Source organism: Gekko japonicus, unplaced genomic scaffold, assembly GCF_001447785.1.
Source record: "Gekko japonicus isolate JY-2015 unplaced genomic scaffold, Gekko_japonicus_V1.1 scaffold1944, whole genome shotgun sequence".
Taxonomy (NCBI): domain Eukaryota; kingdom Metazoa; phylum Chordata; class Lepidosauria; order Squamata; family Gekkonidae; genus Gekko; species Gekko japonicus.
Genome location: NW_015169231.1, coordinates 178,129 through 191,758, shown reverse-complemented (window position 1 = coordinate 191,758; position 13,630 = coordinate 178,129). Strand labels below are relative to the sequence as shown.

At 49.3% G+C, this 13,630-nt stretch overlaps 1 protein-coding gene across 1 annotated transcript in view; it reads left to right on the top strand.

Annotated features, from left to right (window-relative positions):
- Nucleotides 1–497: 497 nt before the first annotated feature.
- LOC107114840 (IQ and AAA domain-containing protein 1-like) overlaps nt 498–13,630 on the top strand; it is a gene marked incomplete at its 3' end in the record, with an annotated part of 190,785 nt that continues 177,652 nt past the window's right edge. The window contains exons 1-3 of the mRNA XM_015416438.1: nt 498–570; nt 5,878–6,113; nt 6,350–6,708. Of these exons, the coding sequence (XP_015271924.1) occupies nt 498–570; nt 5,878–6,113; nt 6,350–6,708 (668 nt within the window). The remainder of the gene's footprint in view (nt 571–5,877; nt 6,114–6,349; nt 6,709–13,630) is intronic.

The following is a 13,630-nucleotide window of genomic DNA, read 5'->3' as shown; positions in this document are numbered from 1 at the left end:
CTGAGACCCTGGAGAGATGCTGCCGGTCTGAGCAGACGGTGCCGACCTTGATGGACCAAGGATCTGATTTAGGATAAAACAGCTTCGTAGGTACACGTTCAAGGGGTGTGGGCCATACCCCTGTTCCCTAGGCATGAAGTCTTTGAGAGAAAGATAATGGCACTCCCAAGGGGGTCCCTGTCCCAGTTCCCCATAGCCCCCGTAGCCCTGAGAGCTTGGCCCAAGCCATTTCCCCCTCCCCACAACAGACACGCTGTGAGGTAGGTGGGGTTGAGAGAGCTCTGAGAGAACTGCTCTTGAGAGGACAGCTCTGAGAGAACTTGTGACTGACCCAAGGTCACACCAGCAGCTGCATGTGGAGGAGTGGGGAATCAAAGCCGGTTCTCCCAGATTAGAGTCCTCCCAGTTTAGAGTCTTCGCTCTCCTAACCACTACGCCAAACTGGCTTTTGTAGGATGTCCTCCCCACCCCCGCCCTTGACCCCTCTGAGCACCAGCATGCACCACCCTGCCAGCATGATGTCGCTCTCCTCCATGGGCCAAAGATCTCCCCCTTCCCCAACCCACGCAGGTAAGGGCAGTGGCAGCAGCATTCGGCTCCTGGAAGAGGACTATGCTACCCCCAAAAGGTCTAATTAATGAATTCGTTGATTGGGAATTTAGCTTTTAGCAAGAGGGGGTAACCTGAGATCTGTGTATACAGGGGCCCTTCCCACAGAACCAGGCGGATGTTCAACTAATACGAGTTTTTATTAGAACATAATAGAGGAGTATATATGCACACAGCAGAACACACTTGCAACAACTACGCAACCTGTCAAGTAACCCAAAACCTTTTTTGTCAGGAAGGGAAATAGGGAGCAAGACAAAAATACAAGGAACTGGTCACTTTAGGTAACAGTCTACTCACGAAATGCTATCATCGCATCACTGTCCAGCGCTTTTAAATGCAGGGTTTTTTAATGGTGAAGAACAAGTTTCGGGCCAAACACCCCCATTTAAACGGAACAAAGTTCGAGTCCAGCAGCATGCACACGAAAGCGTCTACCCAGAATTAAACTTTGCTGGCCTTAAAGGTGCCACTGGACTCAAACTTTATTCTGCTGCTTCAGACCCACCTGAATTTACCCCCCATTTAAGGACATGAGACCTACGTGCACTGGACTTTGGTTGGAACGTGCCCAGAATTTTTAGTATTTAAAATGCACAGACTCTCTCCATCCAGCAGGCGTTACTGACACAAGGATCCCCGCTTTCCACTCCGTTCTACTGAAGGATCTCTTAGGGGGAAACCTCTTTGGGGTGCCTGCTCTAGGCCAGTATTGGTTATGAGGAAAGATGTGGCAGTATTACAGGTGGCTCTACCTGCCGCTCTGAAGGCCACAGGACAAACCCTTCCATGCACACGTTGGATCTGGCCCATCGGTTGGGGGAAGCTGAGGTGATTACAGCCAATGTTCCCTCTAAGCTGTAGAGTCTTGTGAACAAAAATTCTACTTTTTGAGCTACTGGCATTAAAGTTGTGAGCAAGTGATTTTTGGCTACTGCATAAATTAGTTTGCTCTGGAGCCATCCTTCCTGAGCTAAGACAGAAATATGTGAGCTGGAGGCTAAAAAAAACTGTGAGCTAGCTCACACTAATTCAGCTTAGAGGGAACACTGATTACAGCTATCCTTTTCCAACAGGCTGTAGAAAATTTATTTATTTCCTTCTGTTTATATCCCACCTCATCCTCACCACAATGCTATGAGGTAGGTTAGGCTGAGAGTGTGTGACAGGCCCACGGTCCTCCAGTCAACTTCCACGGCAGAGTGGGAATCTGAACCTGGGCCCACTACATCATAACCTGCGCTCCCTAGAAAGTAGTCTGTGTCAATCCCAGTAAGCCAACGAGCTCGAGAGATCTGCCAAGGGCAGTGCTTAACGTCTAGCCAAGGGAGGAAAGGATAACTACTGAGGTCCAGCACCATCAAGTGAAGACTTATATGTGCCTTAGAAGAAGAGATTGGACTTATATCCTGCCCTTCACTACCCGAAGGAATCTCAGAGCAGTTTACAATCTCCTTTCCCTTCCCACAACAGACACCCTGTGAGGTAGGTGGGGCTTGAGAGAGCTCTTTCAAGGACTGCTCGTGAGAGAACAGTTCTGAGAGAACTTGTGACTGACCCCAGGGCACACCAGCAGCTGCGTGTGGAGGAGTAAGGAATCAAACCCGTTTCTCCCAGATTAGAGTCCGCACTCCTAACCACTACACCCAACTGGCTCTCAGCTTCACAACTATCCTTTAGGGTTTTGTGCGCCAGCAGAAGCATTTCTCCAGAAGGCTCTGCTCTGAAACTTGTTCTATACATTCCAACTTCCTCCACCAAAGGAACTCAACTAGCTACTCTGAAATTGCCATCTCTGTAGTTACCCTGAACTCATCATCCCACAAAACAGCTGGGCAAGGACGTGTAGACTTTTTGCTTCCCTCACTAAGAACAGAAGAACCAGAACGGGGCTGTGCCCAAGTTAACTCTATTCTATTTCACATCTTTAAAAAAAGACCCAGACAGACAATACTATTTTGCACCTTAAAAAAAGAACAGACAGACGTTTCGAGGCAGCGCAGCTACCTATTAATAGAAAACATTCGGCGCGCTCACATAATAGCAGGGTTCTTTTCCTCTGGATATTCCCCAAGGCTCGTTTGCCCTTGGTTTAAAGCCACAGGTTGCTACGTCCAAAGAAAAAGGGCACATGATTTCTCTTCAAGATGGCATTCCCCAGTTTTACTGTCCTCATGGCGTTTGAAAATATGGGATTATTATGCCGTGGATAAAATTTCAGAGGTAACAGTCAATACAAATCTCTCAGGTAAAAATCCTAACCTTCATTTGAAATGGTTACCTTTTCTTGAACACATGTTTAACTCCGAGTTCTCTAAATTCAATGTTCCTAAAAAGTATTACGATGTTTTTCACCACATGTAATCTATTTTGAAGTTTGTATAAACCTATGCAGTTACCTTGCTGTGTAATATTGTTGCTGACAACCATGAAAGTTTGTGTATTGTTTAAGTTGAAATAAAATTAACAAATTTAAATTTTTTAAAAAAATTAATATCTCCTCAAGGTGCAATCCTATGCAGAGTTACTCAAGTCTTCACTCACTAAAATCCACTGGGAGTTCCAGGCAGTGTTCCTTCTAAGCTGAGTTAATGTGAGCTAGCTCACAGTTTTTTAGCCTCCAGCTCGCACACTTCTATCTCAGCTCAGGAAGGATGGCGGCAGAGCAAACTCATTTATGCAGCAGCCAAATTGCTCGCTCACAACTTTCATGCCAGTAGCTCACAAAAATAGAATTTTTGCTCTCAAGACTCCACAGCTTAGAGGGAGCATTGGCTCCAGGTGGGCGGCCGTCTTGGTCTGAAGCAGCAGAACAAATTTGAGAGTCCGGGGGCACCTTTAAGACCAACTAGGGTTTATTCAAGGTATGAGCTTTTCGCATGCACACGAAAAAGTGTGCCTTGCACCCGAAAGCTTGTTCCTTGAATAAACCTTTGTTGGCCTTAAAGGTGCCACTGAACACACTAAATTTGCTCTACAATCCACTGACTTAGACCCAGGAGGACAGCTCTGGCCACAGGCGACAGCAAACCCTCTGATGCACCAGGTGAAGCCACAGCCCTCTGTCTCTCTCCTCCCACAGGCCTCTCTCAGGCAGTGGAAAGTGCACAGCCCTCCACTGCACAACTTTCTTTCCTGCACAGGTCAGGGCCGCTAAAGGGCAGCCAGAGAAAGCCTTTAACTCTTTGCCGGACAAAAGAGAAACCAAGGAAAACAACAAGGTTTGCAAAGGGAAGTGTCCCCCTCCCCCCATCTTTTCCAGAGGTCATAAAGCCTCTAATGAGGTCTTTACAAAGCCCCTTCTGCTTTTATCAACCAGTTTACAGCTCTTCCCCGCACGCCTCCAAGGTCCAGGGCGACGGTTTATTGCCCCGGGGCAGTGCCAGAGCGAAAGCGGTCTCGTCTGCCGGCGGGGAGGGCCGGCTTCGGCTAAACGGGGCGGCTGCAGGTCAGGGGGCGGAAGGCGGGGACGGCGGGGCGAAACGCGCGCGGCGTCCGGACCTCTTCTTTTTTTGTGCTCTGCGGGAACGGAGGAGCTAGGGAAGAGCTTGAAGCGCCGGCGTGCGGGGCTGGTGGCGACCAAGTGCACGCTAATTCATGCCATACTATGTTCCCCGTTACTATGTAGGGGTGCGGAAGCCGGACAACGAAGAAAGTTCGCAGGGAGAAAGTTGGTGCGTTTGAAATGGGGCGTTGGAGGAGACTTACGGGTCCCGCGGGCCGCCAGAAAGACAAATCCGTGGGGTCCTAGACAGTGTTCTCTCTAAGATAAGTTAGTGTGAGGCATCTCAGTTTTTTTAGCCTCCAGCTCCCACATTTTTGTCCTACCTCAGGAAGGAGGGCTCCAGAGCAAACTAATCTATGCACCAGCCAAATCGCTCGCTCACAGCTTTAATGCCAGCAGGTCACAAAGAAGAGTTTTTGCTCTCAAGACTCCACCGGCTTAGAGGGAGCATTGGTCCTAGACCAACTCAAGCCTGAACTCTCCCGAGAAGCTAAAATGACTGCGCTCGAGGCTGTACTTCGGTCACATTGGGAAAAGACAAGAACTGCTGGGAAAGGCAATAACGCGAAGAAAAGTTGAAGGCACCAGGGAAAGAGGAAGACCCAATATGAAACGGGTTGACTCCGTCCAAAGAATCCACGGTCCTCCGTTTGCAGGACCTGAGGAAGGCTGTTAGCGACAGGGCATTTTGGAGGACTTTAATTCACAGGTCAAGATGGGTCGCTGTGTTAATCTGCCCGCGGCAGGAGAAAAGAGTAGGAGTCTAGTCGAATCTTAAAGACTACCAGAACCTTAACTCTTTGCACGAAAGCAACACATTTTTCCAAAGGAAAGTCCCCCCCCACCACCACAAATCTGGTAGTCTTTAAGGTGGTACTGGACTCTTTTTTTTCTTTCTATTAATTCATAGTGTCGCCCTAAATTGGAAACGTCTTGACGGCACTGAACAAACACACGGAGGAGGGGAAGGGCTCCGTGCATTGTGCTTGGCTACTCTGCGGGACGGGGCACTGCAAGCCGGCGAGGGGGTTTCTCCGACGCGTCCATTTCCCCGCATTCATAAATGCCCCGTCATTGCCCTGACTTGCAGGGCCGGTCAAAAGGAAGGGAGGTGGCCGCATTCCTCCGGTCTTTAGAACCTTGGGAGTCCTGGGAGCGCAGACGCGCACGCAGAGCCGCCCGCAAACGAGGGAGTAAACTGCAGTGAGCTCAGCGGGACCGACTCCCGCCTCTGTGTCTGTGCGCGCGCGCCTGCGTCCACGGCTGCAAGCGAACAACGTGCGCCTGTGCGTGCTTCCTCGGACGTCCGTCTCCCGAAGGTTCAGCGGACCTTACGCCAAAGTAAAGCGTGCACAAGGTTGCATAATGCAACTCGCATTCATAGATATCCCAATCATTCGCGCTCGGGCTGTAATCACACACACAGACGCACACACAAATGCAAGACTAGACTTTCTTCGAAGTAAACATGCACAGCACGGCTGAGATGTGCTACAGATTGGGCTCCAGGCAATGCTCCCTCTAAGCTGTGGAGTCTTGTATGCAAAAATTCTAATTTGTGAGTTACTGGCATTAAAAGTTGCGAGCGCGCGATTTGGCTCCTGCATAAATTAGCTTGCTCTGGAGCCATCCTGACTGAGTGTGATCCAGAGGCTAAAAACCTGGGACCGACCTCACACTAACTCAGCTTAGAGAGGACAGTGGCTCCAAGGGGTACCAAGTTTTCCTAGCGGCGAGTTGCACAACCGCTCCTCCCCGCGCAGACTTTCTCCAAACCAACCCACCCAAATCTGCACTGCCTTGCCGGGCGGGACCCCAACGCAACCCCCACCTTGGCGAGCTCGGGCAAAGGCGCCGATCCGAGCGCGTCCCCTCGGAGAGCGCCCGGGGCTCGACCAGCCGGACGCGCGTCCGGAGCCAGCGGCGGGTGCAGCGCCCCCCGCGCCGGCCAGAAGGGCGCTGTGACCCCGCAACAAAGAGACGCCGAGTCGGGGAAGGGGTGAGCCGAACAAAGGAGCGCGGAGGGGGGCGCTTTCGCCCGAGGCGCCAGGGCCTCACCTTACCGCCGCCCCGCCCTTCCTCCTGCACGCGGGGAGTCCTGCCGAGGAGCCGGGGTCCGGGGCAACGCTGGCAGTGGCGAGAGACTGGTGGGGTTGGCCGGCTGGCGTGGCGCTTAAGTAGGCTGCCGAGAGGAGAGGCGCCTCTAGAGGGTGGCTCCTCCCTCTGGCCCTGGAGAAAGTGCCGCCGCCGCTCGCTAGCCAGCCAGCCAGCCAGCCAGCCAGCCGCGTGCGGCGCACTCGCCTGCTCGCCCAGCCCTGCTGGGGCAGCGGCGTCTTGTGCGGGCCGGCCAGGGACGAGCCGGATGGCCCGGTGGAGTTGCACGCGGGGCTGAGCCGGGCTTTGGCAGAGCGCGTCGCCGTCCTTGCTGGCGTCTCTCTCAAAGGCTGCTCCCGTTGCGAGGCGCCCTGGGCTGCGCGCTCCCGTTGCCCGGGCTTCAAGGCGCCGGGCCAAAACCTCTTCCTAAGCTCGCCCGCACCCGGTGGGTCCCTGTCTTCGGAGGTGCGTCTTCCGTGTGACGCGACAGTGCCGTCTAAGTAGGGAGGCCGGCCGCCAGGTGGGACCTGGGAACCCCCCGGAATTACAGCTCATCTCCAACCTACAGAGATCAGTCCTCCTGGAGAAAAATGGAGGCTTTGGAGGGCGGACTTTATAGCACTCTACCCCACTGAGGTCCCTGTCCTCCCCAGGCTCCATTTCCTAATTTCCAGGAGTTTCCCAACCTGGATTTGGCAGCCTCCCCCCCCCCCATTGCCCTCCGGGCGGGGGGCTGGCAACCCCACCTTAGCAAAAAGGTAAAGGTTCCCTTGCTCGAAAGCCAGTCGAATCCGACTTCAGTGGTGTGGTGCTCATCTCTGTTTCAAAGCTGAAGAGCCAACACTGTCCGAAGACGTTTCCGTGGTCATGTGGCTGGTATGACTAAACACCAAGTCATGCCGGCCACATGACCACAGAAAAGTCTTTGGAAAGCGCTGGCTCTTCGGCTTTGAAACGGAGATGAGCACCACAACCCTAGAGTCGAATTGGACTGGCTTTCGAGCAAGGGAAACCTCTATCTTTACTGCTGCTTTGTAATTGCATATGTATGGTGGTGGAAAGTGCCTCAAGTCGCAGCTGACTTATGGTGACCCCGTAGGGTTTTCAAGGCAAGAGATGTCCAGAGGTGGTTTGCCACTGCCTGCCTATGCATAGCAACCCTGGACTTGGTGGTCTCCCAGCCAGATACTAGCCAGAGCTGACCCTGCTTAGCTTCCAAGATATGACTAGATCCAAGATGACTAGAGGTGGTCTCCCTACCTAAGGGACCGCCTTTTCCCGCATGCTCCCCCAAGGGCACTACGGTCGGGGAATCAAAATCTCCTGGATATTCCAGGCCCCAGGAACATCAAACTGGCTGTCACCAGGGCCAGGGCGTTTTCGGTGGCGGCTCCTACTTGGTGGAACGAGCTCCCAAATGAGATCCGGGCCCTGCGGGACCTTGTGCAGTTCCGCAGGGCCTGTAAAACGGAGCTTTTCTGCCAGGCTATCGAGTAGGAGCCGCCGCCACCATTATTCCACCATCTTTCCATCACCACACTTTTACCACCGCTTGAGCGGGTATCATCGGAGGTGCGAGACGTCCCTGGTGGATGACAGGGCTGCGGGGACATATATTGCTGTTGTTCTGCTATAACATCTCCAGAACACCATCTTAGTTTTTATGATTGGAGTGATTACTGGAGCACCGATATTTTATTAATTGTATTATATTGTATTACTGTAATTTTATATTGTTTTATTGTTTTAACCTGGCATTTACGCCCTTGTTAGCCGCCCTGAGTCTTTGGGGAGGGCGGGATATAAATCTAAAAGATAGATAGATAGATAGATAGATAGATAGATAGATAGATAGATAGATAGATAGATAGATAGATAGATAGATAGATAGATAGATAGATAGAGTTTTACGGGTGCCACGGGCCGCCAAAAAAGACAAATAAGTGATTTCTACGTTGAGCCAAGCCTGAATTCTTCATAGAAGCTAAAACCTCAGTTTAGTCAATCGTACTTTGGTCACATTATGAGAAGACAAGAGTTGCTGGAAAAGGCAATCGTGCTAGGAAAAGTTGAAGGCAGCAGGAAAAGAGGAAGACCCATCATGAGATGGATTGACATAATCAAGGAAGGTCAGGACTGCATTGCAGATAGGAACTCACAAGTCCCAGGATTCTCCACACAAACATTCCCAGCACATAGATGATGAGCATAAAACTAGCATTTTAATTGTTGAAATGTTTTCATGTTCACCTCTTTGGGGACCCTGACTGGGTGGAAATGCAGCATTAAAAATGTTTTAAATAAACAATAAAACAGACAACTGCCATGACAGGAAGAATAATTCTTATCCTGTGATGTGACAGATTTATTTTTGTGTGTGTGAGGGATTGCTGCATTTTTGTGAGCACCTCTCTGTAATCTAAAGTGGTATGGCTTCACTTCAGTGAGAATTTGGCCTGGAAACTGGAACGCCACCCCCCCCCAACTGAAATAAAGGAAAATGTACTTTTTAAAAATGACAGGAAGGGAGGCAGGGAAAGGGACAGAGAGCATGAAAGAAAAACAAATCTTCGTTTGATTTATTTCTCACTTTTTATATGCTGAAGTGCACAAACTCCTTACTCTCCACTGGACAAAATGCCTCCAGATGCACACTGGAATATATCCCACATCTTCCGAGTCCAGCGATGAGACTAGTGGTTCTCCACTGACACCAGAAGAAAGGCATTTTAGTGCCAGGTTTGTGGCCCTGCCCCTAAACCAGGAAGCCCCCCCAAAAGGAGGGCTTGTGTGCTTTGCAAATAGCACCGGGGATCACTTAACCCGATTTGTAGTCACAATAGCAAGAGTGATCGGTAAATAGCAGCCAGTGCTTCCTGGCAGTCTTATTTGTAACAAGAGACGTTTTCATTAGTCTAACTAATTCCTTCACAAGTTGACAAGAGTCCTTCCTACCAGCTTTCAGGGTAGGAGGAAGGTTGCCAAAAGGCTTGAAGTTCTTAGTTCCTGACGTATGAAGTCATCAGTTCCTCAAAAATCACATGATAAATTATGAAATTTGGAAAACCTTGCCTTTGGGATTGTGAGTATTGCAAATGCATCACATTCACGCTTTCAGTTTTTCCGGAGGCATAAATCAGATTATAGTTTAGCACTTTATAGTTAAGATTTGAGGGCCGAGCTAGACATGACAGCGTCAACAGGTCGTCCGACCCTTGGACGCCAGCAACATTTTCAATCAATTTAAAAGAATTCCAGGAGGGCCCGATCCTTATCAGACCCTCATTGTAGCATGCTGAGGTGCTATCTCCCCCCCCCCATGCTTTTCAAGTGCAGGTTTGCCGTTTAGGATGCTGTCGAAGCCACCAGTTCTACAGCTGGATGCCCACATTTAATCGCTAGCCGTTTACTCAGCTTCCTTGAGAATGGTGGTCTGGCCACAGCAATCTCTGCTGTTGAGAGTTAGTTTGTTGTAGTGGTTAAGAGCGGTGGACTCTTAGCTGGGAGAACCGGGTTTGATTCCCCACTCCTCCCCATGCAGCTGTTGGTGTGACCTTGGGACAGTCACAACTTCTCTCAGAGCTGTCCTCTCAAGGGCAGTTTCTGTCAGAGCTCTCTCGGCCCCACCTACCTCACAGGGTGTCTGTTGTGGGGAGGGGAAGGGAAAGGAGACTGTAAGTCGCTCTGAGATGCCGAGTGAAGGGCAGGGTGTAAATCCAATCTCCTCCTCCTCTTCCCCCCACCTTACAGGCTTGATTACTTGACTAATGCACTCTGCAAGGGGCTGTCCTTGAAGGTTGTCTAGAAGATTCCTTAGCCTGAAATGGAAAAGTAAGACTCCTAGCCCAGGTGGTCTACAGGTTCTCCCCAACACTGGTGATTAAAGATATGTCCTGGCTGGCTGCTTGTTTTCAATTCCAGTTCAAGGTGGTAAGAGTTGTGTGCCTAGAGGATCACCTGCCTCCGGATAGGCCTGTCCTGTCTGGACATAGCAGGCTCCATCTCAGGCTGTTCTTTCCGTTCTCCCACCTTCCGATGTGAGGTGTGGGGCCGCAAGGGGGAGGGCCTGTACATGGCATCGTCACTGAGTATCTTTGGGCACCAGACCCAAGACTAATCTGTTAGAGCTGGCTTGTAGTTAATTTCGGTGGATTGTTTTCCCCCCTCAGTAGCTATATTTTTTGTCTTGTTCGTTTTACTGTTTGCCTTAAGTTTCTGCTCCTGTTTTAACTTCGGGGGGGGGGGGATGTATTGTTTTCAGTTGATTTCATATTATTGCTGTAGAAAAGAGCAAGATCTGAAGAACTAATCTGTTAGAGCTGGCTTGTAGTTAATCTCGGTGGATTGTTTCCCCCCCTCAATAGCTATATTTTCTGTCTTGTTCATTTTACTGCTTGCCTTAAGTTTCTACTAGTTTGTTAGTCTTTAAAGTGCTCCTGGACTCTTGCTCTTTTCTCCTGCTACAGACAAACACAGCTACCCATCTTGACCTATCTTCATGTTATTGCTGGCAGCTTTGTACTAAGGTATGATTTAGTTTTGTTATAGTTTTTGTGGACCACTGCTGTGAAATATTTGAAAACAACTGAAATGATTTTTTTTAATGCACTGTATTATTTTCTGAGGAAAGTTTTTAAAAAGTGAGTTGTTTTTTCTACAAGTCTTCAGTGTCTCTCCTTAACCCTGAGAAATTAGTGAGATTTTGGTGACTCTCGTAAATGGTTTTGAGTTTCACGTTATTATATCTGTTGTGTGTGTGTGAAGTGCCGTTAAGTCACAGCCGATTTACGGCAACCCCAGAAAGGGGCTTTCAAGGCAAGTGAGAAGCAGAGGAAGTTTGCCATTGCCTTCCTCTGCAGAGCCTTCCTTGGAGGTCTACCCTCCAATTACTGACCCTGCTTAGTTTCTGAGATCTGACAATATCGGGCTATATCATGCTGCCTTCCCTCTCTGTTATATCTGTTACAGGTGGAGAATTAACACAGACATACAGTGAGTTGCTCAAAGTCATTTGGTGGCTGAAGTGGGATATGAACCCAGTTCTCACACATCAATCGCCCTGTTTCATTAAGACAGCACTCTGTGCGTATTTACTTAGAAGCGAGGCCCATCAGGTTCAGTAGGATTATTTCGCAGCAGGTGTTCTCAGGGATTACAGCCTTCAAAGCATCAACTCAATGTGGATGCCTCACCTCTTGATTCTAAATAACATTCTGCAGGATTTTTTGAAACTGCAGCCTTTTCTGTTTGAGTCATTTGAACTTTCCGTCGTCTTCTCTGAGGTAAACGCATCTCTGTCGTAACACCTCAAATTTCTGCAGTACCTCTCAAGTTCTAAAAATGAATGCGCACACCCATCTTTTCACACCTCCAAAGAAATTAATGCTGTGGGAAGGATGGCTCGGCCTAAAATGAAGAGAAAGCTTCTGTCATAAGGAACCAACAATAGAGAGGAAAAAGGGATTATCATCAAGGGGGAAGAAACCGCCTGAACGTTTTCCCCCAGTGCCGGCAACCTGTGAAGAGCTTCTCTCAAGACTCTCGTGGAAGATGGTAAACACGCCCGTTCCCTTGAAAGAAAAGGCAATATGAAAAAGAACTGCCACTTGCGGTCAGTTCAATATTCATCTTCCTATTAAAGAACTGAAACTAGAGCTTTAGCAGCAAAGAACTTGGAACTGTACCAGTTTATTTTTAAAACATTGGTGTTTGCACACATTCTGCTTTTGGGGCAAGCCAAAAATTCTTTGATGATATTTTTTTCCCTTCTGGGAAACATAAATACCACCAAAGCAGGGTTCCTTTTAGAGAACATAAGTTTAGTGTCCAACAAACAAACAAATAGCTGAGGTGCAGGCAGTAGGGTTGCCAACTTCCAGGTGGGGGGTGGAGGTCTCCTGGAATGACAACTGACCTCCAGGTGACAGAGAACAGTTCCCTTAATCGAATGGCTGCTTTGGAGGGTGGACTCCATGGCATTACACCCAGCAGAGGTCCCTCCCCTCCCTAAACTCTGCCAGTTTGGTGTAGTGGTTAAGTGTGCGGACTCTAATCCGGGAGAACCGGGTTTGATTCCCCACTTCTCCACATGCAGCTGCTGTTGTGACCTTGGGTCAGTCCCAAGTTCTCAGAGCTGTTCTCTCAAGAGCAGTTCTCTCAGAGTTCTCTCAGCCCCACCCACCTCACAGGGTGTCTGTTGTGGGGAGGGGAAGGGAAAGGAGTTTGTAAGCTGCTCTGAGACTCCAAGTGAAGGGCGGGGTATAAATCCAAACTCCTCCTCCATCCCCTGGTTCCACCCCCAAACCTCCAGGAATTTCCCAACCTAGAGTTGGCAACCCCAGCTGGCAGCTATCTGGCCTGTTGAATGGACTGCATACCCAAAATGCATTTTAAAAACAATCTTGTGCTACTAGCATACTTTCACATTTGCTTAGAAAGCCGTTCAGAGGGATGTGGGAAATGTTAGGTGTTAAACATGAAACTAAAATATTAATTTTTGTCGAAGGCTTTCGCAGCCGGAGTTCATTCGGTGCTGTAGATATACCTCTGAGGATGCCAGTCACAGTTACTGGCGAAACGTCAGGTTCTACAATGCCAAGACCACGGCCACACATCCCGGAAAATCTACAGCAACGAAACCTATTTTTGTTAGTGAATTAAGGCTGCATTTGCTCATCTTACAATAACACTGGCTAGCAGTGGCTAGCCTTGGCTCTTAATCGGAAAACTGGGTTGAAATAAAACAGGCCTGGAATGATGGTCCCATCTAGTCGTTTCTTACAGACTTTGCAGTCCTCATTTATTTTCACATACGTGGGAAGCAGAGAAACTCCGTTCACCCTAGCTGGCACCATCACCCCTTAGGAAGAAACTGTCACAAACCTCCTTCATCTCTTCAAGGCTCCTTCCCAAAAGCTCAAAGGACACTTAAAAATCCCAGTTGTGACCAAAACAATCAAAAAATGGCAAGGCGTTGTTGTGAAAGGGTCAGGGCTCTCTGTATATTAGACGGAGACAAGCCGGGTGGTGAACTGTGGGCGACCTGACCTCCCTGAACCTGTGGGACAGAGATTGTGGAGGGGGGTAGCGTCTGTGAGGGGGGGGCAGTTACAAAGGCCAATAACAGTTACTGGGGGAATGTGAACAAAACGGTCTTCACCTGTTGGTCGGAGAGAATGATAGAGTGAGACAATCTCCCTGGGCGAGGAGTTCCAAAATGTCGGCCCTTCCTCAAGTTGCCACCCATCTAGCCTCAGACAGCAGGGGCACCTGAAGACGACTGAAGAGGATGGCTAGGTTTATATGGGAGTATTAGTAGTAATTACAAAAAGCAACAACTGTGTGCAGTTCTGTTCACCTCACCTCAGAAAGGGTATCATAGCATTGGGGGAAAGTGCAGAAAAGGGCAACAAGAATGATAAA